The sequence below is a fragment of the Protopterus annectens genome, chromosome 1.part0 (genome assembly GCF_019279795.1).
Source record: "Protopterus annectens isolate FY-2018-M chromosome 1.part0, PAN1.0, whole genome shotgun sequence".
NCBI lineage: Eukaryota > Metazoa > Chordata > Ceratodontiformes > Protopteridae > Protopterus > Protopterus annectens.
Window position 1 is genome coordinate 1,347,201,805 of NC_056725.1, and position 24,728 is coordinate 1,347,226,532.

The following is a 24,728-nucleotide window of genomic DNA, read 5'->3' on the forward strand; positions in this document are numbered from 1 at the left end:
AAACGAATGCAGTGGCCTATCCACTTTGAAATAGTTTGCTTTGAGATAGCCTTTCCTTGTGATCCTGCAGCATATGCCACAAGTAGTTGCTCTGTCTTTCTGAAAGCTTTGGTTCTGTTCAAGTAGAAGTGTAGCTGTCTGTGTATGTCCAAAGAATGCAGAATTCTCTCACCCTTATTCCGTGGGTTTGGATAAAAAGTAGGCAGATGAATAGCTTGGTTAAGGGCCACACTGGACACTACCTTAGGCATAAATGTTGGGTTTGTCCTCAGAGAAACCCTGTCTGGATAAAAAATGATAAAAGGTTCTACAGCCATGAGTGCCGTTAGCTCTGAGATTCGTCTTGCAGAGGTTATTGCTAGGAGCAGAGCTGTTTTCCAAGATAAAAACTTTATATCAGCTGTAGCAGCTGGCTCAAAAGGAGGCAGGGTGAGTTTTTTCAAGACATAATTGGGGTCCCATGCAGGTATTGGTGATCTCCTTGGAGGCCATAAGTTTTTGGCTCCTCTGAGGTACTGCCTTAAAGGATGAAAAAAGATTGGTGGCTCTGTATTGTAATGAGCCGAAATGGCAGAGGCATGAATTTTAATTGATGAAAAGGATAGGCCTTTGTCCAGCATCTCAGTTAAGTATTGCAAAATCTGAGGAATGTTTGGTACAGCTGTGTCAGTTCCTTGTGCCTGGTTCCAAGCATGGAATCTCTTCCATTTTCCAGCGTAAGATTTACTGGTACTAGGCCTTCTGGCCTCCAAAATGACATCCATCACAGCTTTAGTGAGAGGCGCTTTTCGTATGACTACATTATCCGCAATGCTGCCAGATTTAATGTCTTTAGCTGGCTGTGCAGGATCTGATTGTTTTGTTGGGATAGTAGATTAGGTATTTGAGACAAGGTCCAAGCCGGGCATTGAGACAAGTTCCTTAGGATTGGATACCAGTACTGGCAGGGCCAGTCTGGGGCAATCAGTATCATCTTTGGCTTCTCTTGTCTGACCTTTAGGAGTACCTTGGGGAGGAGAGGCAGTGGAGGAAAGGCATATACTGCTAAGCTTTTCCAGCTGAAAGATAGGGCGTCCACTTTCCATGCTTGTCTGTGACAAGTCCTTGTGCAGAATCTTTTTAGTTGGTAGTTGTGAGGAGAGGCAAATAGATCTATATCCGGGCATCCCCATTTCCTTATTACCATGCTGAAGACTTGTGGATCCAATTTCCACTCGTGGGGATCCACGAGGTTTCTGCTTAGCTCATCTGCCAGAGTATTTATCTTTGCTGGCAGCAATTGTGCCTGCAGATGTACTTGGTAAGTCAATGCTGTGTTCCACAATGCTGTGTTCCACAAAGTCATGGCTAGTCTGCATAGGGAGTAAGAATGAGCGTCTCCCTGCTTATTTATATACCACATGACTGTGGTGTTGTCTGTCTATCAGTAGCTGTCCCGGATGAAGTGGGTCCTTGAAGGCTGTCAGGGCATTCTGAACAGTTGGCATCTCTTTTTGATTGATATGTAGATGCATTTGGTTTGAGCACCATGTGGGGCCCCCAGGCATAATCTGATGCATCCGTTGTTAATGTCTGCCTAGCTGGGGGTAAAGTGAATGGCTGTCCTTTGTTCTGGTGACAAGCCTTCACCCACCATCGAAACTCCTGTTGCAGGCAGGGAATGAGGGTAATTATTGTTTCCAGGCTGTGGCAATGTTGAGTCCAAACACTTTTTAGGTACCATTGAAGTTTCCTCATATGCAGTCTCGCTTATGGAATTAGCAGAATGCAGGATGCCATGAAGCCCAAAGCCTGCTGAATTTTTCTTGCAGATAACTGGGCCTTTGTTGCCAACAGGTTGAAATAGGTAGTCAGTTGTCTTTGTTTGTCTGACGTGAGACAAGCCATCTGGGCAGTTGCATTTAAGCTTGCACCCAGGAATATTATCTCTTGAGAGGGTACTAGTTTTGATTTCTTTTTGTTGACTGTGTACCCTAGGCCTGTTAGAAATCTCTTTACAAATTGCTGTAGTAGAATGTCCTTGTTCTCTGCTTGAATGAGGCAGTCATCCAAGTAAGGATATATTTGTATTCCTCTGTCTGCAGAATGCAATTACTGGTGCCAGGCACTTTGTGAAGACCCTGGGCGCAGTAGATAAGCCAAAGGGCAGTGCAGAGAATTGGTAGTGCATTGAGCCAGCTTTGAATCTGAGGTATCTTCTGCATGTTTGTCTGATTGGGACATGCAGGTATGCCTCTTTTAGGTCTAAAGTCACAAGCCAAGCCTTCTTGCCCAGCATGGGAAGAAGTTGCTGTAGAGTCAACATTTTGAATTTTGGTATATCCAGAAATGTGTTTAGAACAGATAGGTCGAGTATTGGTCTCCAGGTCTTGTCCTTTCTTGGTACCAAGAACAGTCTTGAATATAATCCTTGTCCCTGCTCTTGCTCTGGTACTTGCTGAATGGCCCTCATGTCCATGAGCAATGAGACTTGTTTTGTGCCTCTGCCCACTGATGTTTTGGCAGGTCTGGCCAATCGTTTGTCCTTGGCAGGGTATGGAAGTGAAACTTGTAGCCTTGTGACACTATGTCTAGGGCCCATTTGTCCTGGGTTATTATGTGCCAATTTTGAGAAAAAAGTGCTAGTTTCCCCCCCTAAAGGTGCTTCCAGAAGGTAAGTGCTTGGTGCAGGCAGGGAGAAGTTATTGGGACTGTTTCCTGTGTTACTGTGATTTGTCTTCTCCACTTTTGGAGGTAGAAGCACCCCATTGTTTAGACCTGTACAAACCTTGGGGCTGGGATCTGCCTCTTGGGCGTCTGTATCTGCCCCTTTGTGGTCTGTCTGACACTGGAAAGGACCAATTCGTTGTAGGCCAGTGTCTGCTAAATCTAGGCGGCTGTACCTGTAAGAAATCATTAACCGTTTGCATAGATTTAGCTTTGTCCTCCATTTTCTTTAACACCTCTTCTGCTTTAACACCAAACAAGGTATCATGCTATAATGGAGCATCTAGTAAATTTTGCTTTGACATGATCAGGCAGATTTTGTTCCTTTAACCAAGCATGCCTCCTGATGACAGAACCCATAACAGCGGCCCTGCAGGAGGCCTCCAAAGAATCAAAACCACATTGCAAAGTATGCTTTCCAACTTGTTCAGCTGCATGCAATAAATCCTGCATTTCTTTGTTTTCTGCACATTCAGAATTTATCAGCATTTTCTGTTTAAGCAGTGACATAATATATTGCTGATATTTGAGCATATGAAACTGACAATTTAAAGCCCTTATAGCCAAGGTAGCAGAAGTGTAAATCTTTTTTTCCCCATCTTTCCAATGCCCTAGAATTCCTGTCTGAGGGGGGTAGGGGTTTTTGCAGCAGAAGCCTTGACCCCTTTGGGACCCAGAGAGATAGTTTCTGGGTCAGCAGCAGGGTTTTTGAAAAGGAATTTATGAGAGTCAGGAACCCTGTAGTACCTGTCCAGCTGAACAGGAGCTGGAAGTAAGGAGTCAGGGGTCAGACTAAACTCTGAAAATACATAATCTACAATGTCTAACAGGTGGAATAGCTAGGCGCCTGTGTTGTGGTAGCAAAAGGAAGTCTCTGAGCCTTTTCTTAGATTCTGAAAAATCTTGGCTCTCCCAGTGGAAATGCTCCCTCATGGTATGCAAGGTTTCCCCAAAAGAGTAATCCTCAGGAGGAGAGGCTGCAGGGATAGATTCTTCAGCATCAGAATCCTCATAGGGAGGAAGAGTATTCCTGATCAGAAGAAATGGAAACCTGATCTGAAGATTCATATTCTGTCTCTTGCCTAGGCCTTTTATCAGGTGGGGAATGGGAACCCCTGATCAAAGAAATTAAGTCTTCGGCCATTTTGAGCATCTGTTTTATGGGCATGGAGGCCTGTCCATGAGGCTGTTGTACTTGTTTCTTTGTCTTTAAAGGTGCTTTAGTCTTTGCCTTTGAATCTGAAGTCGTTTTAATGTATAATTGAGTAGGTCTGAAAACACCCTCAGAAGTCTATGCCTGCTCAGCGGCTCCGGACCCATCTGAGGGAATAGTCTCCAAAGGTCCAATACCTTGAGCTTCCAGCGGCCTAGTCGACTCCATGTGGGAGTCGGTAGCGGCCTGCGGGTTTAAAGTAGCGGGCATCAGGGGCTGCGAAGGCACCTCACTGAGAACCGACGACTGGCTTAGAAGAAGCCTCGTCGTCGGTTTTGGACCTCGGATGCCTGTCCTTTTCTGTTTCTTTGCGTTTCTTGTGAATTCTGAGTCGAATGGCTATCCGACGACATCGTATAATTAAATTTTCTGCCAAAATAGTGTAATGCAAAATCGTACCGACGCTTAATAGTGCGTTGGTTAAATTTAGCACAAAACTGACAACTAGCAACGTTGTGGTCAGGGCCTAGGCAAGGAATACAGTAAGAATGAAAGTCCTTATGAGGTATTTGCTTCCCACAAGAAATACAATTAACTTTTTCTGACATCGGTCTGGAGCAAGAAAAAAAGTTTCCCCAACGGGGTACTTAGCTTTTAATGAAGACTTCGGACCTGAAATTCGAACATGCAAATCTCAGGAGTCGGCCGACCGGCACTTGCGAACTGCTTATGCTTCAAGCACCGCGCAGCAAGAAAGACTGAAGAAAATGGCGTCGGCTGCATCTTTTATACCCCTGGCGCACTGACGTCAGTGAAGAGGAGACAGCAACCAACGCCGGACCTAGACTTTGGAATTTAGGCCGACTGAGGGTAGCCTGCCAGCAGGATAACCCAAGTGTAATGACTGCAACAGTGAAACAGGAAGAACATCTAACAGTGCATAAAACCTGCCCTGAAGTGGAGATATCTCCTGCAAGACTCCCTTATGGGGATGTGCAGATAGGCTTCTTTTAAGTCTAGGGTGTCTAGGCAGGCATCCTTGGCTAGCATAGGGAGAAGCTGTTGCAGGGTTAGCATTATGCATTTTGGGACCACCAGAAAGATGTTGAGAGAATTGATAGATCCAGGCTTGGGCACCAAGAGCCCTCTTTTCTGGGCACCAGGAACAGTCTGGAATAGAAACCCTGTCCCCTTTGTTCTACTGGAACAGGTTGGATGGCCCTACTATTGAGCAGGGAATGTACTTGCTTTTGAACCTCTGCCCACTGGTTTGGAGGAAGGTCTGGAAACCAGCTTGGGGTTGGCAGGGAATGGAAGTAGAATCTGTACCCCTGGGATACAATGTTTAGAACCCATCGGTCCTGAGTGATGGACATCTAGTTTTTGGCATGAAGGGCAAGTTTTCCTCCTAGTGGTGCAAGTAGATAGGCATGGCTGGGAAGAATAATTGAGAAGTCATTCTGAACTTTTACCATAAGGGGGTGGCTTGCCACTCCCTGTTTTTGAGGTGGGAGCAACTCCAATGTTTAGATCTCTGCATACCTTGAGACTGTAGTCTTGGTGGTCTGGTTTCCCTGGGTTTGGACTGAAGGCCTGGAAGGGGCTGGAAAGGACCAGTTTTTTGTAGGCCAATGCCTACTGAATCTAGGTGGCTGTACTTGTAAGAAAGTTTGCATAGATTTAGCTTTTTCTTCCATCTTTTTATGACCTTCTGCTTTGGTGCCAAACAAATGGTCCTGATATAAAGGAGCATCTAGTAATTTTAATTTGACATGGTCTGGCAAGGTTTGTTCCTTCAGCCAAGCATGACTTCTCAGTACGGATCCAGTGACTGCAGCCCTGCAAGATGCTTCTAGGGCATCAAAGCCACACTGCAAAGTATGCTTACTAACTTGGTTTGCAGAATGCATTAACTCTTGTAAATATTTAATTTCTGCACAATCTGGAAGTAACACCATTTCTGTTTAATTTGTTCCATAATATGTTGCTGGTACTTACATATGAAACTGGCAATTCAATGCCCTGATGGCAAGAGTTGCAGAGGTATATACATTCTTACCCCATCTGTCTAAAGCTGTGGAATCCCTGTCTGAAGGAGTAGGGTTTTTGGCTGTAATAGCCTTAATACCTTTAGGCCCCTAGGAAATGGTCTCTGATTCCGCATTAGGATTCTTAGAGAGAAATCTGTGAGAATCAGGTACTCTGTAGTACCGGTCAGGTTTTCTAGGAGCCAGTGGTAAAGTGTCTGGAGTAAGACTAGATTCCATAAAGACATCATCTACAACATCCAGGACAGGGGGTATAGCTAGGGGCCTGTGCTGAGGCAACTCTAAAAATTCTCTGAGTCTCTTTTTGGACTGAGGATAATCCTGGCATTCCCAGTGGAAATGCTTTCAAAGTATGCAAGGTTTCACCAAAAGAAAAATCCTCTGGAGGGGAGGCAGAGGGAATGGATTCCTCTGCATCTGACTCCTCAAAGGTAGATAAGGGTATGTCCTGGTAATCAGAAGGGTCAGAGTCATCTGACTCCTGGTCTGCAGAATCAGAGAGAAACTCAATTCTTGGTCTCTTAGCAGGGGAAGGCTGGCTTCCCCTAATTAAGGTGATAAGGTCTTCAGCCATTCTAAGCATTTATTTTAGAGGCATGGGAGCTTGAGCATGGGCTTTGGTCATTGGTTTTCTAGGCGTAGTGCGTACTCTGGGCCTGAGAAACTTGGTAGTTTTAGCTAAAAATGAAGTTGTCGATTTAATGCGAATATTGGTAGGTCAGAATACACCCACAGAAGCCGGTGCCTGCACAGCGGCTCCAGACCCATCCAAGGTACAGACATCCGCAGTTTCCATAGTCGAAGAAGCATCTTGCGGCATACCAGACTCCGAATGGGTCTCAGCAGAGGCCTGCGAATCTGTAGAAGCGGGCATGAGGGGCTGCAAAGGTGCCTCACAGAGTACCGGCAGACTGGTGACTAGCTTAACAGAAGCATCATCGGCAGTTTTTGACCTATGCAGTCTCTGTCTTTATCTCTGCGCTTTTTTCGGAAGATCGGTAGTTGGATGGCTTACTGAAGCCATTTTGGAATAGGGCGAAAGAATTTAGTGACAAAAATAGCCTGAAGACGAATGGTTTGGGCATTAAACAAGGCACAAAACTGACAGCGAGAGATGTCGTGGTCTGAGCGTAAACAGGTGACGCAGTAAGAATGAAAATTTCTGTGAGGTATTTGCTTTCCACAGGCAAGACAATTGTTAACTTTTTCTGACATCGGTTAAAGCAAGAGAAAAGAATCCCCAATGGGGTACTTACATTTAGAAGACTTCAGGTTTGAAACTCGAAAAATGAAAATTTCAGGTAGCAGCCAACCGGCACTTGCGAACTGCTTCTGCTTTGGGCACTTTCTCAGCAAGAAAGACTGATGTAATGGCGTCGGCTGCCTGTTTTATACCCCTGACTACCTGACATCATGGAAAGCGTCAGCATCCGACGCAGAAATCCCAAGACTCTGGTATTCGGGCCGACTGAGGGCTACCTGCAGACAGATAACCCAAGTGTGATGACTGCAACAGTGAAACACGAAGAACATCTACTTATATGCGCACCCAGAACAGACACCAACCTGGCTAACGGGCAAAGCAATGCTCCTCCTTAAGAATGAACCTGCAAGCTACCCTAAAAATTACTGACCAATAACTTGCCTTCCAGCAATGTATAAACTATACACGGGAATGGATGCAGACAGAGTTTATAGTCATTTAGAAGAAAACTCAATTATGGCAGTAGAACAAAAGGGCAATAAAAGAAAGTCATATGGAACAAAGGATCATTTGTTGTTAAATAAAGTCGTACTGCAGAACTGCAAAAAGGGGAAGAATTTAAGTATGGCATGGACTGACTATAAAAAAGCATGTGATAGTATCCCACATTCATGGATAAAAGAGCACTTAAAAATGTATAAGGTACACCCTACACTGATTGACTACATTACAGTGGCCATGAAACGGTGGCAGACCACTTTGCAATTAAGCCATGATGAATGACAGATTAACCCAGGGATAAAAATTCAAAGGGGATATTCAGGAAATTACTCAGGGCTCTAGCACCCCAAGAAGAGGAGGAAATAGGTGGAGTTGAAGAAGAATGGCAGCACCTAAAAACAACGTGTTAGGACTAAAGAAAAGATATGTGGCCGAGCCAGATATGGAAATAAGGTACATAAGGAAAGCTGGTGGTAGAAGGCAGAAGTCCAGGAAGTCATCAAAAGAAAGGAGGAGTGCCGGAAGAAGTGGGAGACAGAAAAGACTGACCAGGTTAGGAAAGACTACTGGTTGGGTAAGAAAGAAGTTGCAATAGCAAAGAATAGGGCATTAGAGGCACTGTATAGAGGCACTGTACCAGCTTCTGGAAAGTGACTCAGTAAGGGGCACAATGAAACTATATCAGGTTGAAAGGTAAAGACAGAAAGATAAAGAAGATAGTCAGACACCCTTCATAAGGCATGCCAGCAACAACCAGCTCACCAGCCCAAAGGACATCAAAGGAAGATGGAAGGAATATTTCCAGCAGCTTCTGAATGAAGAAAACCCCACAGAAGCTGTACTGCCACAGAAACGGCCTACGATGAGAGAAGAGGAGGAGCCCACCGTAAAAGAAGAACGAACAGCACTAAGGAAGATGAGGTCACAGCAGATATGATAAAGATGCTGGGTGACATAGGGAAGAAATGGCTCCTGAGAGTACTAATGGCAGTGTGGAGAGAAAGGTGTACCCCAGATGACTGGAGAATAAGCATACTCATACTAGTGTACAAGAAAAAAGGGGACATCCACAACTATGGGCAGTACAAAGGCATCAAACTCTTATCACATTGCATTAAAGTTCTGGAGAGGGTGATTGATAAACGGATACGCAGAATAGTAGAATGTAAGATGGGAGATGAGTAGTCTGGATTCAGATCAGGATGCAGCACAACTGACCTGATGTTTGCATTGAGACAGATATTTGAGAAGAAGCTAGAGATGAGGAGAGCATCCAGCTGGGCATTCCTAGACTTGGAGAAAGCATATAACAAGGTCTCAAGAAAGCTGATCTGGGCAGGGCAGTACTGTGGTGGTTTGAAGTCCCAGAAACATTGGTGGAATTAGTGCAGGCTATGTACAAGGACCCAATGACTCAAGTACGGACAGTGTTCGGCCTCACAGAGAAGTTCCCAGTGAGTGTGGGTGCACATCAGGATTCAGCTCTGAGCCCACTGCTGTTCATACTGTTGATGGACTACATTAGCAAACAGGTTGGAGGGGATGGATCAACAAAGCTGCTGCATGCAGACAATGAGGCAGTACAGGCAGACTCTGAGCTAGAACTTCAGCAAAGGATAGGAGAATGGAATGCAAATCGGACAGCACATGGGATGAAACTAAGCACAGAGGCAGCAAATTGGGGAAATCAGAAGCTGAGAATAGAAACAGAAGGGAAGATAATAGAAAGTACAGTTGTGTACACTTACCATAATGCAGATGTTAGAGTGTATTCACTGTTGCAGTCATTACACTTGGGTTATCCTGCTGCAGGCTACCCTCATTCGGCCTGAATTCCAAAGTCTAGGTCCGGCATCGGTTGCTGTCACCTCCTCCCTGACGTCAGTGCGCCAGGGGTATAAAAGATGCAGCCGACACTATTTTCTTCAGTTTTTGTTTGCCCCAGATGTCAGGTGCCCCCAAAAGGGAAGGCTGAAAATATGACAATAAAACATGCATGCACCAAAACGTACTATACCTTCATCTACAAGCAAATACACCACATAGGTTGTATAGATTAGAGAAGTGCAGCTAAGTTCCAGCAAAAAGAAAAGTGGGATGGTGGGTGGGTAACCTGGACTGCAACAGTGAATACACTCTAACATCTACATTTATGGTAAGGGTACACAACTGTACTATGTTCTTCGTGTTTCACTGCTGCAGTCATTACACTTGGGTTGAATCCCAAAGCTATGGTTGGGAGGTTGGAGCTAAACAGCATTAGGAGCGGCTATGAGGCCCTGCAGAACTGCAGTGGCAAAGCCTGCCCTGGATTTAGAGTAGAGATGTAAATGATAGTGCTTTGTAAAGGTGTTCTGACGAAGCCTGGTATTGTAGCCAGGGGAAAGTGCTTAACTAAAACTGCTGTGATTTTGTTTGGTATCGTGGTTCGTGACGGTTAATTTTGACAATAAAAGTACTGTTTTTTATTGCAACTGTTCGATCTACCTTGGATTATTATAGTCAATAGACCTGAAGAGAAATTGTTTATTGGTGCTCCTGCGGCGTCCTTCTTAGTTTGGTTAAGGGCCACACTGGACACTACCTTAGGCATAAATGTCGGGTTTGTCCTCAGAGAAACCCTGTCTGGATAAAAAATGATAAAAGGTTCCACAGCCATAAATGCTTGTAGCTGTAAGACTCGTCTTGCAGAGGTTATTGCTAGGAGTAGAGCTGTTTTCCAAGATAAAAACGTTATATCAGCTGAAGCGGCTGGCTCAAAAGGGGGCAGAGTGAGTTTTTCCAAAACATAATTGAGGTTCCATGCAGGTATTGGTGAACTCCTTGGAGGCCTTATGTTTCTGGCTCCTCTGAGGTATTGCCTTAACAAAGGATGAGAAAAGATTGGTGGCTCTGTATTGTAATATGAGCCAAAATGGCAGAGGCATGAATTTTAATTGATGAAAAGGATAGGCCTTTGTCCAACATCTCAGTTAAGTATTGCAAAATCTGAGGAATATTTGGGACTGCTGTGTCAATTCCTTGTGCCTGGTTCCAGGCACAGAATCTCTTCCATTTTCCAGCATAAGATTTTCTAGTACTTGGCCTCCTGGTCTCCAAAATGACATCCATCACGGCTTTAGTGAGAGGTGTGTTTTGTATGACATTATCCGCCATGCTGCCAGATTTAAGGTCTTGAGTTGGCTGTGCAGGATATGATTGTTTTGTTGGGACAGTAGGTGAGGTATTTGAGGTAAGGTCCAGGCTGGGCATTGAGACAAGTTCTTTAGGATTGGATACCAGTACTGGCAGGGCCAGTCTGGGGCAATCAGTATCATTTTTGGCTTCTCTTGTCTGACCTTTAGGAGTACCTTGGGGAGGAGAGGCAGTGGAGGAAAGGCATACACTGTTAAGTTTTTCCATCTGAAAGATAGGGCATCCACTTTCCATGCTTGTCTGTGATAAGTCCTTGCGCAGGATTTCTTTAGTTGGCAGTTGTGAGGAGAGGGAAATAGGTCTATGTCCGGGCATCCCCATTTCCTTGTTATCATGTTGAAGACTTGTGGATCCAATTTCCACTCATGGGGAGCATGGGGATCCATGAGGTGTCTGCTTAGTTCGTCTGCCAGAGTATTTATCTTTCCTGGCAGGAATTGTGCCTGCAGATGTACCCGGTAAGTCAATGCTGTGTCCCACAAAGTCATGGCTAGTCTGCACAGGGGATAAGAATGAGTGCCTCCCTGCTTGTTTATATACCACATGACCGTGGTATTGTCTGTCTTTATCAGTAGTTGTCCAGGATGAAGTAGGTCCTTGAGGGCTGTCAGGGCATTCTGAACAGCTAGCATCTCTTTTTGAATGACATGTAAATGCATTTGTTTGGTGGACCATGTGCATTGAATACATCTTCCTGCCATGTGTGCCCCCCAGGCATAATCTGATGCATCTCTTGTCAATGTCTGCCTGGCTGGGGGTAAGGTGAATGGCTGTCCCTTGTTCTGGTGACAAATCTTCGCCCACCATCGGAACTCCTGTTGCAGGCAGGGAATGAGAGTAATTATTGTTTCCAGGCTGTGGCAATGCTGAGTCCAAACACTTTTTAGGTACCATTGAAGTTTCCTCATATTCAGTCTTGCATATGGAATTAGTAGAATGCAGGATGCCATGAAGCCCAAAGCCTGCAGAATTTTTCTTGCAGATAACTGGGCCTTTGTTGCCAACAGTTTGAAATAGGTAGTCAGTTGCCTTTGTTTGTCTGGCGTGAGATAACCCATCTGGGCAGTTGTATTTAAGCTTGCACCCAGGAATATTATCTCTTGAGAGGGTACTAGTTTTGATTTCTGTTTGTTGACTGTGTACCCTAGGCATGGTAGTAATCTCTTTACAAACACCAGATGCTGTAGTAGAATGTCATTGTTCTGTGCTTGTATAAAGCAGTCGTCCAAGTAAGGAAATATTTGTATTCCCCTTTGTCTGCAGAATGCAATTACTGGTGCCAGGCACTTTGTGAAGACCCTGGGTGCAGTAGATAAGCCAAAGGGCAGTGCAGAGAATTGGTAGTGCATTGAGCCAGCTTTGAATCTGAGGTATCTTCTGTATGTTTGTCTGATTGGGACATGCAGGTATGCCTCTTTTAGGTCTAAAGTCACAAGCCAAGCGTTCTTGCCCAGCATGGGCAGAAGCTGCTGTAAGGTCAACATCTTGAATTTTGGTATATCCAGATATGTGTTTAGAATAGATAGGTCCAGTATCAGTCTCCACGCTTTGTCCTTTCTGGGTACCAAGAGCAGTCTTGAATAAAATCCTTGTCCCTGCTCTTGTTCTGGTACTTGTTGAATGGCCCTCATCTCCATGAGGGATGAGACTTGTTTTTGTGCCTCTGCCCATTGGTTTTTTGGTAGGTCTGGCCAACCGTTTGCTCTTGGCATTGTATGGAAGTGAAACTTGTAGCCCTGTGACACTGTCTAAGACCCATTTGTCCTGGGTTATGTGCCAATTTTGAGAAAAAAGTGTTAGTTTTCCCCCTAAAGGTGCTGCCAGAAGACAAGTGCTTGGCACTGGCAGGGGGAAGTCACTGGGACTGTTTCCTGTAAGGCTGTGATTTTTCTTCTCCACTTTTGGAGGTAGAAGCACCCCATTGTTTAGACCTGTATGCACCTTGGGGCTGGGATTTGCCTCTTGGGCATCTGTATCTGCCCCTTTGTGGTCTGTCTAACACTGGAAAGGACCAATTGTTTGTAGGCCAGGGTCTGCTAAATCTTGGAGGCTGTACCTGTAAGAAATCCTTGACTGTTTGCATAGATTTAGCTTTGTCCTCCATTTTCTTTAACACCTCTTCTGCTTTAACACCAAACAAAGTATCATGCTGTAATGGAGCATCTAATAATTTTACTTTAACTTGATCTGGTAGATTTTGTTTCTTTAACCAAGCATGCCTCCTAATGACAGAACCCATGACAGTGGCCCTGCAGGAGGCCCCCAAAGAATCAAAACCACATTGCAAAGTATGCTTTCCAACTTGCTCAGCTGCATGCAATAAATCCTGCATTTCTTTGTTTTCTGCACCTTCAGAATTTATCAACATTTTCTGTTTAAGCAGTGACACAATATATTGCTGATATTTGAGCATATGAAACTGAAAATTTAAAGCCCTTATAGCCAAGGTAGCAGAGGTGTAAATCTTCTTTCCCCATCTGTCTAATGCCCTAGAATCCATGTCAGAGGGGGTAGGGTTTTTTGCAGTGGGTGCCTTGACCCATTTGGGGCCCTGAGAAATAGTTTCTGGGTCAGCAGTAGGATTTTTGAAAAGGAATTTAGGAGTCAGGAACCCTGTAGTACCTGTCCGGCTTAACAGGAGCTGGAGGTAAGGAGTCAGGAGTCAGATTGGACTCTAAAAATACATCTACAATGTCTAACACAGGCAGAATAGCTAGGGGCCTGTGCTGTGGGAGTAAGAGGAAGTCTCTGAGCCTTTTCTTAGATTCTGAATAATCTTGGCTCTCCCAGTGGAAATGTTCCCTCATGGTATGCAAGGTTTCCCCAAAAGAGTAATCCTCAGGAGGAGAGGCTGAAGGGATAGATTCTTCAGCATCAGAATCCTCATAGGGAGGAAGAGAGTATTCCTGATCAGAAGAGGAATCAGATGAAATGGAAACCTGATCTGAAGATTCATACTCTGTCTCTTGCCTAGGCCTCTTATCAAGAGGGGGGATGGGAACCCCTGATTAAAGTAATTAAGTCTTCGGCCATTTTGATAATCTGTTTTTTGGACATGGAGGCCTGACCATGAGGCTGTTATACATGTTTCTTTGTCCTTAAAGATGCTTTAGTCTTTGCCTTTGTAGCTGGAGTCGCTTTAATGTACAATTAAGTAGGTCTGAAAACACCCTCAGAAGTCGATGCCTGCTCAGCAGCTCCGGACCCATCTCAGGGAATAGTTTCCGAAGGTCCAATACCTTGGGCTTCTTGCAGCCTAGGCGACTCCATGTGGGAGTCTATAGCGGCCTACGGGTCCAAAGTAGCGGGCGACAGGGGCTGCAAAAGCACCACACTGAGAGCTGGCGACTGGCTTAAAAGAAGCCTTGTTGTCGATTTTAGACCTCGGATGCCTGTCCGTTTTCTTTTTCTTTGCGTTTCTTGTTAATTGCGGTAGTCGGTTGGCTGTCCGTCGGCATTGTGTAATTAAATCTTCTGCCAAAATAGTGAAAAGCAAAATCGTACCGGCGTTTTATAGTGCGCTGGTTAAATCTAGCACAAAACCTACAACAAGCAACGTCGTGGTCAGGGCCTAGGCAAGGAATACAGTAAGAATGAAAATCCTTATGAGGTATTTGCTTCCCACAAGAAATACAATTATTAACTTTTTCTGACATCGGTCTGGAGCAAGAAAAAAAGTTTTCCCCAATGGGGTACTTAGCTTATAATGAAGAATTCGGATTTGAAATTCGAACACGAAAATCTCAGGAGTCGGCCGAACGGCACTTACGAACTGCTTGTGCTTCGGGCACCGTGCGGCAAGAAAGACGGAAGAAAATGGCATCAGCTGCATCTTTTATACCCCTGGCACACTAACGTCAGGGAGGAGGCGACGGCAACCGACGCCGGACCTAGACCTTGGAATTCAGGCCGACTGAGGGTAGCCTGCCAGCAGGATAACCCAAGTGTAATGACTGCAACAGTGAAACATGAAGAACATCAGGTAAACAGCTTCAAGTATCTGAGCGGAAGAGTTGAGAAGGGTAGTCTGAATGAAGAGGCCAAAGCTAGAATCAGAGAGGCTACAGACAACTGGCATAGAGTATCAGGTGTAGTCTATGACAGAAGAATGCCAAAGAAGCTGAAAAGTACTACTGTTGTTGTGTCTTTCAGCTTTTCCCGGTTAGGGGTCGCCACAGCGGAACTCCAGTCCGCTAATGATTGGCAGTAGATTTTTACGTGCCGAGTTGCCAGGCCTGACGCACAACCTTCAATGAAGGCACGCCCATTCACGCATGTCTCCACACAGAAGACGCTCTAGCTGAGAATCGAACAGGACAACGTCTTACTGTGAGACGACAATGCTACCGCAGCACCACCACCGCAGATCAGTACTACTGTATGGTACAGAAACCTGGGCAGCAAAGGCAGAACAGTTGAAGAAGCTAGAGGGGAAGGAAATGAAGTGCCTGAGAAATGTGACAGGATGCAGACTGTGGGACAGATGAAGAAATGAGGACATAAGAGCAGAAGCCAAAGTAGCTCCAATTGCAGAAAAGATCAAAGAGAACAGATTATGATGGCTTGGGCACATGTGTAGAAAAGCAGAAGACAATCTGGTGAAGAAGATTTGGGACAGACAGGAGGAAGGTAAAAGGAAGTGAGGCCATCCAGCAAAAAGGTGGATGGATTGTTTGAAGATCTGCGATAGTCAGGCATGAGTGTTGAAGAAGGCAGGAGTGTGGCACTGAATTGATAAAGCTGGAGACTGTTAACATGACACAGAGACCCCATGTAGAAAAAATGGGAAAAAGGGGGATGATGATGATGATATTCCAGGGTGAATCTCTGTCACCATTGCTATTTTGCCTTGCCATTAACCTGTTTACTTAACCACTTAGGCCATGGCTACAATTTGGTTCCTAAAAAACAACAAAGTCTAAAGACTTCTCATCTTCTCTTAGTCGATGACTTAAAACTGTATAGCTTATCAAATGAGGAACTGAAAGCACAGCTGCAGGTTGTCAAAACTTTTTCAGATGATATAAGAATATCATTTGGTCTTGATAAGTGTGCAAAAGCAACCTTTAAAACAGGAAAACTGCAGCACCAGGAAAACATCAGTTTGGGACAAGAATGTGATATAAAAGAACTTGAGCAAGAGGGAGTTTATAAATATTCGGGAATTGATGAAGGATCAACAATAAAACAAGACCAAATGCAAATAAAACTTAGCAAGGAATACTTTAAAAGACTTAAATTAATTCTGAAAACAGCGTTGACATCCAGGAACAAAATTCAGGCTATAAACCAATTTGCTCTTCCTGTCCTAACTTACAGTTTTGGAGTGACTGACTGGCCCCAAAACGTGTTGGATAGATTAGATAGGAAAGCAAGAAGGCTGCTTCATGCTCACCAAATGATTTATAAAAATCAGTGTATACCAAGATTATATATTCCTCATTATGAAGGAGGGATGGGCCTCCTTGAAATTGATTACATGTATAGATCTGCAATCATGGGATTCCACACATATCTGCTGACCTTACAAGACCCAAATGTAGTGAAAGTCTTGAAACATGAGGAGAATAAGTCTAAGATGACTTCTCTGCTTAATTTAGCAGAAGCATATCGACGTCAAGCAGGTATGGAAATCAAACCAAAAGTAAATAAAAATCAGGCACCAACTGAATGTGCCAAAAAAATAAAAGAAAGAAAATAAGGTGAAGGACCAGATGAGAAGGCAAGAAATGTGGAAAAAGCATAAATATAGTTGCAAATATAAAAAACTTCTGGAAGAACCTCATGTGATCAGGAATGAACACAGGAATGGTAAGGGGAGGCTAATTCAAACCAAGAGATGAAAGGTTAATATTGGCAGCCCAAGACAGTGAGATATGTACATGTTGGTTTACAAAGTCCATTGAACATGTGGGAGAAACACACAAATGTAGGTTTTGCAAAACCAAATTGGAAATAGTCGCACACCTAGTTGCTGGGTGTGACATACTAATGGCAGAAGGACTGTAGAATGAAATGCATAATAATGTGGCAAGACTGTTTGTTGCATTGGGGATTGTGCAAACATTATGGTACTGAAGTGGCTGAAAAACACTGGGAACATGAGCCACAAAGCATCATAGAAAATGATCAAGTTTATATCACATGGGATCACCCATTACCAACAGCTCAAAAGGCAGATGCTAGAAAACCAGATACAGTGGTCCAAGAAAAGAAGACGAAGTAGAACTGATCATTGAAATTGCTACACCCAGTGACTACAGTCTCTCGTGTACAGAAAGAGACAGTCATAAAATATCAGGATCTGCAGGCAGAAATGACAGCAATGTGGAAGAACTATACCCAAACAGTTCCAATGGTAGTTGGAGCAACGGGTCTTATAAAAAAGAATTTACAATCATATTTACATACGTTACTGGTCCATGTAATCCCGTACGAATTGCAGGAGGAGTCATTATTGGGCACATTGCGGGTGCTGCAAAGAGCACTTTTGGCTGACATCAAAGATTGAAACAATACTAATTTCATGAACTTTAATCGTACTTTTGCTTAGGAATGGGATCCATTCCCATCATAGTATTAGAAACCCAAAAGATTTGGAGAAATTAAAAGCACACTAAAAGGGTAATCATTCATGCCAATCCACACAAAAACAAGTGTAGAGCTGGTCTCTCCTTATAGCCAACTTCCTCTAATGGGCACTACATTGTACTGCAGTCACGTTCTCCTAGGGATGTCAGATTTCTACAAGATAAGGCCATGGAACAAAACTTCGTCTCTACCTTTATCTTATTCAGTTTATCAATCCATTAAAGTAAAGATCCTTATCAAGAACATGTAGAAGCAGGGCTCTCAAAGTTATGCCTATGAGTTGTCTATGGCCGTTACAAATTTTCTTATTCTTACGACTGATGGAATCACTTTCTGTACCAGAATAACACAAATTCTAAAAAAAGAGGCACTACTTTTTAATGCATACCAAATATAATAGGCCAAATAAAGACACAGGATAATGACTCATACAGTTAAAATAAATTGTTTCAGCAGTGCAGTGTTTTCTGCTCTGGATTAAAAATTGTGTGAAAAAAATCCTTGGACTACTTAAAGCCAAAATTCTGCAAAGCAAAGTGTAATTTTCTTTTTTTCATTTACTTACTGTCTGATACCTGCTCTATCCTACTACAACTCAAAGAGGAGTTACAAGCTATTCCGGTATTAAAAGAGTGTGTGGAGGGAATGCCAGTCTACTGCAGGACATAAACAATGCTATCAAACACACACGTGGGCCATTTGTAGGACTACCAATTCATCAAATGCTGTCTTTAAGAAATGAAAAGAAATGACAGCACTTAGCAAAAAAAGAAAAAAAGAATAGAAAACAACACTGACCCAAGGAGGACACTCAGGCCTCACAATTAAGGCACTCCAGCCAGATATCAATCTGGAGAACGATGAACTGTGAGGCATCAGTGTTAAAATGTTACACCACTGTTTTGCTGTACTTTTTTTCTTTTTTGGTTAAGAATAATGTAACACCACTTGAGAAACAATGAATGTATGAATGTATATCAAGAAGCTCATAATTCTCAGCAGCTCCATGACAACACCTTCACATATTTTTTTTCTTTAATTGCAACTGCCTACTTTAATATAAATTTTCTACCAGGACTGTGTACATGCTGACGTACTGAACAGTTATCCTTTCAGCATACAAAAGCAAAAAAGAGGATATTAAAAATAGTCTGTTTCAATATTTGGAAAAGCTAATTGTTGTGGTACATCCTTAATAAACAGGTAAAAAAAGAAAGAGAGAGGAAAGTCATACTAAACATGCAAGCCATTACCTGCACTATCTTCTTATCAGACATACCAGCTACAAAAAGATTTTGTTTATCTTCATCAGGATTGAATTTGACACAGTATGGCACCTTCCTGTTGGTAAATCTTGAAATACACTGTCCTGTAAGCAAACAAAATTACAATTTACAGTAACTCCTCAGCTGTAAAAGTGGCAATTCTTTTCAAAGTTCTGTACAGACACATCCACTTTAACAGTAAAACTACATGCCACACTCAGATTCAAAAGGTGTGACCAGCCTCTCTGAGGAGGCAAGGACTTTGTAGTTTGATGGAGGCTCATAAGATTTCTAGCACATGCTGTTTCCTCGGAGATTAACTGCTCTAAAGTATTCTTCATTTCCCTGCCAAATAATACTTCACTATTTTAAGCCAAGCTTCCATACTATGCCTTGTTTTCACCCACAGTGTTTCCAGTACTAGTTATAGTAGTATTCTAACACCATGCAAAACAGCATCAGTTCTTCAATATTCTTCAAAACCAATTTAATGTCAGGCCATGAATGAATGGATGGATGCTCTATGGTTTTGTTGCACCTTACCATCTGAAAAACAGGCAAGGGAGATCACTTCATTCTATTAAGTGGCAGTAAGTTTCATCTGTATCTTATAAACTATAGGCTTTTTTATGCAAGACTTATGTTACTGAAATCTCTGGGGAGCAGAAGTGTGATCCCTTCAGATATTATCTGCCACCCTTATCAGTCTATTCTCCTCATGGATTTTAGAAATGTACATTAACAATCTAGACTTTTTTTTTTCTAGATCAGTAAAGTGTTAAAGACGCATCTATTTTCCCACTGGCGTAACTTCTTACAGTAAATTTTAGTACCACAATGGTCATGGTACACTCCTCTGATGTAGAAAGAACATCAGCTGCAATACAAGAACAAGATGATAGTTACTGAAATAGCAACTCTCAGATAGAGCTACATTACATTTGCTTGAGGGGCAGAAGGTGGGGATAACACAAGGCTCCTTCTGTTTCCTTCCCCAGATGCACATTTAGGAATTTTAGGGTTGTGAGGGAAGGAGGGCTGCAGGCCAGACCAAGATGAACTTAATAAATCTATTGGAGAAGTCCTAAGCTTCGTAATCTGGTGAAGAGCTGTTAGCAGGGGAAGTCTTCACTGTCCTTTTCCGTGTCAGAGATACAGGCTTCAGGATCTCCTTCCCAAGGACGCAAGAAGGAGAAATCTCTGAACCACAAGCCTAACTTGGGTAGGCTCATGCACAGCTGATGGGGATGGGTTAGGACATACGTAAGGCATGGGCTGGGTGTATGGCAACAATGCACCTGCAAGAGGCTGCATGGAGATGGCATGGACTGGGCCTGGTCCTGGGGTAAGACAGATTCCCTAATGGTGTCTCTTACATAAAGAAAATGACTGATGCTGAGGATCTGATCTCCAGGGCCTTGGGAAAGGCAACAGTGTGGCCATCCTTACTCTGTGCTAGAGATCTGCTCGTCCCAGGGAGAGGCATGGAGAGAAAGAGACCTCTGTCCAGAGTGCAAAAATCATACTCTGACCAGAAGCAAGCCAGCTGTGAGACTACCTTGGCTATATAACATGGATGGTGATGTCTACACAACCTCCAGTATGACCACTAGAGGCATACCTCGCAAGGGATCTTCTTCACCTAGAGAAGTGGAATATAGATGCAAACCCATGCCCTCCCCTGTTATAGGGGAGGATGTAACAGATGTGGTCCTTGAAGTCAAAGTGAATGGAATTGCCTTCCAGGAAGTGTGACCAGTGTCTGCTCTCCATTTGGCGAGTCAGTAGGGGCCTAAGGCTGCATACGGGAATCGTCCCCTCCAGCAATCCCTAGGCTGGGCACTATCACTGAAGATATAAGCACACATACATTAACAGAAAAGAAACCATGGTAAAACATGGCCTGAAGAAGCAATTTTATCATGAAAGCCCTCACCTGTGTTTGAATAAAACTCTATTTGGATTTTACACTGCTCTTTGCCATCTGCTTTTATCGGTTTGCTGTGGTGCTGTGTTCTACATTTTTGTTCATAGAAAAGAAACCATATTAACATTTTTTTCATTTAAATGCATTAAACATTGCATACATGTTTTCTTGCTTTCTTTATAACAACCGTCATTCAGTCCAGCGTTACATAAATTGCTCAATTCCTGCCTTCCCTTAAACTTCACTTCTCCTTCCTCTCAGCATTATTCTGTATGTACTGTCTCCACAAATTCCACGTATTCTCTTTTCTAAAGATTCCACTTCCATTTTTTTAAATCTCTTTTACAATTTTCAATACTTCAAACACAGCTGGTTTAGATTTTGATTTTCCAATAGTTGCTTTTTTTAGGCAGCCAAAAGAATTAAACTTAATACGGCCTAACTATGTCTAGGCAATTCAGATCCAGTGTCTCAGCTAAAGAATCATTTCCTTAGTTACAGTAATTTGTTTCCTCAATATTTCTGATGGTGTACGCAGTACAGAATTTTTAAACTCTGTCAACTCATTATATTCCTAAAAAGTACAGTTGTGTAAAATCTTACCATAACAATAGATGTCCTTCTCTTCACTGCTGTAGCATTTCTAAATGTAGGCATCCCCTGCATAGAGCAGCTCGATGTCCGGCCAGTATACCAAAGCCTTAGGTTGTAATAGAGACATTTTATGTCACACACATGCTCCACATGCATGGCGTAGGGCATAAAGGTGATGTATGGATGTACCTTCCTCAGAACTGAAAAACCCCAGGAGAAACAACAGTCCAAGGAGAGGAGAGGAATATGAAAACAGAGGGAGGAGGGAGGGAGCGAATACTGCAACAGTGATGAGAAAGATCTACTGTTATGGTAAGATTATACAAACTGTACTATGCTCTTCCATATCACTGTTGCAGTATTCCTTACAGCAGGGAGAGTCCAAAAGCTCAGAAGGAAAGGTAGGAGAACAATGAAGGTCCAGCACAGACTTCAAGAAAGCCATGCAGGATACTCCTGGCAAATGGCAAATCAGGCTGTATCCCTGGAAACCACATCTAACTTATAGTGCATGGTAAAAGTATGCACTGAAGTTCAAGTGACTGCCTCAAGGATGGAGCTGGTATCTAATCCTTTGAAAAAGTACCAGAAGAAGCCACAGCCCTGGTACAATGAGCTTTAACAAGAGGAAAGGCTTTTTCCATGAAAAGAGTAACAAAAGGAAATGGCTTAGACATTCATGAAGAAATAGTTTGATTAGAAACAGCCAAACCCAAAGACCTAAGATGAAAGGAAACAAAAAATGTTCAGATTTATGAATGGCTTTAGTATTGCCTATGCAAATCCAAGGTGTGAAGAACCTTCCCATTAGCAAACTGCAGAGAAGAGAAAAAAGTAGGCAAATGATTAGACTGGTTTAAGGATTAAGTACAAAGAGACACCCTGTAGCTATGAAAGACTAAAAAAGGAGGAACAGCCGTAACGGCCTGCAGCTCAGACACCCATCTGGCTGAGGTAAGGGCCAAAAGAAAAGTCTTCCAAGAACAATACTGGAAAGAAGCTGGAGCTGCAAGCTCAAAAGGAGCCCAAGTCAATTTTTCCAAGACAAAATTAAGGTCCCAGGAAGGAGGAATATGCTTCCTGGGGGTCCTAATATGAAGGACACCTTTAAGGAATTGTTTCACCTCAAATCTAGAAGCCAAAGGAGGAGTCAAAGGTAGACAATTAGACTTGGGTGACAAGTGGGCTTTAGCAGAAGATTATGCCAACCCAGCATTGAGCAACCCACACAAACAGAGAACCAAACGAACTTTCACAGAAAGTGGATCCAGGTTCCAAGCAAGACACCAAAAAGAAAATCTCTTTCATTTGGACAAATAAGATTGCCTGCTAGTGGGTTTTCTGGCCTCCTGCAGAACCAGAAGCACATCTTCAGAAAGAAGGTGCCTAAAAGGAATCAAAATCCTACTACCCACAGCATCAGTAGAACAGTGGACAAGTGGGGATGGATGAGAGACCCCTTGTCTTGTGCAGGTCCACTCTGAGGTAACATGTGATGACTGCCCCTAGCTAAATGCAGAAGAAGAGGGAACCAATGCTGTCTGGGCCATAAGGGAATCACCAACAAGATTTTGGGAGCATCGTGTTCCATCTTTAACAAAACCCTTGGTATAAGAGGAAGGGACAGGAAGGCATAAAGAAACATCCCCTTCCAGGAAAAAAGACAGGGCATCCACATTCCAAGCCAGAGGACATGGGACTCTGGTGCAAAAGAGAGGAAGCGGTCTGTTCAGAGGGGAGGCAAAAAGATCCATCAGAGGAATAACCAACTGGTGGACAACGTCCAGAAACACATCTCTGCGAAGCATCCACTCTTGAGTCTGTGTTATGGACCTGCTCAGACAGTAGACCAGAATATTCTGATCTGAAATAATACATACAGTCTGAAGAGTCACCTGATACTGGACAGCTAGGTCCCAAACGTTAAGAGCTAGTCTGCACAAGAGATAAGACCATGTCCCCCTTGCTTGGTGATGTACCATATCACTGTGGTTTTGCCTGTGAAGATTTTGAAGGGCCCTGATGGGAAAAGAGAATGGAAGGCGTGAAAAGCCAGGAGAAGAGCTCTTATCACTTTGATATTGATATGGTCCTTCCTTTGACAAAGATGCCAAAGGCCCTGATCCTTCAGATGACTGAAGGAAGCTCCCCACTCTACATCTGAGATGTCTGAAGAGAGTTCCTAAGCAGGGACTGGAGGCTGAAAAGGAAGTAATGGGTTGAGGGGACAGCTGACAAATCCACAAATGAAACTCTAGCTTGACACATGACAGAAGAGGAATTGGAAAGTCTAAAGGATGAGAATGTTGCAGCCAGACTGACTTTAGGAACCACTGTAACTTTCTCATATGAAGTCTAGCCATAGGAAGCATAGGAATGGTGGAAGTCAAGCAGCCCGGAGCCCTTAGAAACTCTCTGGCTGTAATGGAGCCAGAAGAAGAAGAAGGGATTGAAAGAATGCAATAAGAATCAAAGCCTTGGAAGGAGGCAAGGATGCCAGCACTGGAATTGTCTGGAGCCTGCAAATGAGAAAAACATGATCCTGTGAAGGAGCCAGAAAGAAGTTTTGGGAGTTCACTGTAAACCCTAGGCTTTGCAGAAGACAAACAGTACAGTGAAGATGCTGAAGCAAAATCTCTGAAGAGGAAGCCTGAATAAACAGGTCATCCAGATAAGGAAAGATCTGAATTCTCCTCATCTTACAGAAAGTAATCACAGGAGTGAGGCATTTAATGAAGACCCTTGGGACAGTATGGAAGCCAAGGGGCAAAGCAGAGAACTTAAAATGCAAGGAAGCAACAGAGAAAAGTAAAATTTCCTGACAAGGGAATGAATAGGGATATGGAGATAGGCATCCTTGAGATCCAGAGAGACTAGGAAAGCCTGAGGAAGAAGAAGAAGAAACTAGGTTTGAAGGGATAAAATTCGAAAAGAAAGAACCTTCAAAAAGGTGTTGAGCTGGGAAAGATGCAGAATGGGTATTGGAAACCAGAAATATTCTGGAATAAAATCTCTTCCCCTTTTGTGAGTTGAAACTGCTTGAATGGTTCCTTGAGACAAAAGGCTCTGAAGAATATCCGAAAAAAAAGGGCAGCTGTTCCTTAGGAGGATGAGGAATGCCCAAAAAGAGAGGGAAGGGCTTTAATGCCCAAAAAGAGGGGGATGGGATTTACAAACCATATAATACCCCTGACAAATGATGGATATAACCCAAGAATGCTGAGTGATCTGTAACCAATTTGGAAGAGACTGGGAATGATGAAGAGATAAAGGAACTTGGCTTAGGTGGGAGGGAAGAAGACAGTCAAACATAACCTGGCTTGCCTGGAAAAGTAGGCTTCTGAGCTGTAGGAGTTTGAGTATACTTAGCAGAAGGAGCCCTTCTAGCACCCTTTTTACCACTGAGAGGAGGGCAATACTGTCTCTACAGACAAAGGCAGGCTTGGGTAGGGTAATTCTTCAAGAGGACCTTAAAGAAAAAGGCCCAAGTCTTCCTCTCAGAATCAGGAATATCTGAAATAACTTGAAAAGCCTGAAAGAGAAG

At 43.4% G+C, this 24,728-nt stretch overlaps 1 protein-coding gene across 2 annotated transcripts in view; it reads right to left on the reverse strand.

Moving 5' to 3' along the window:
* Window positions 1–24,728, reverse strand: part of CDC40 (cell division cycle 40) — a 1,050,785-nt gene that overhangs the window by 293,920 nt on the left and 732,137 nt on the right. For both annotated transcript variants that reach the window (XM_044066713.1, XR_006364212.1), the window contains exon 11: window positions 18,652–18,767. In XM_044066713.1, the coding sequence (XP_043922648.1) occupies window positions 18,652–18,767 (116 nt within the window). The remainder of the gene's footprint in view (window positions 1–18,651; window positions 18,768–24,728) is intronic.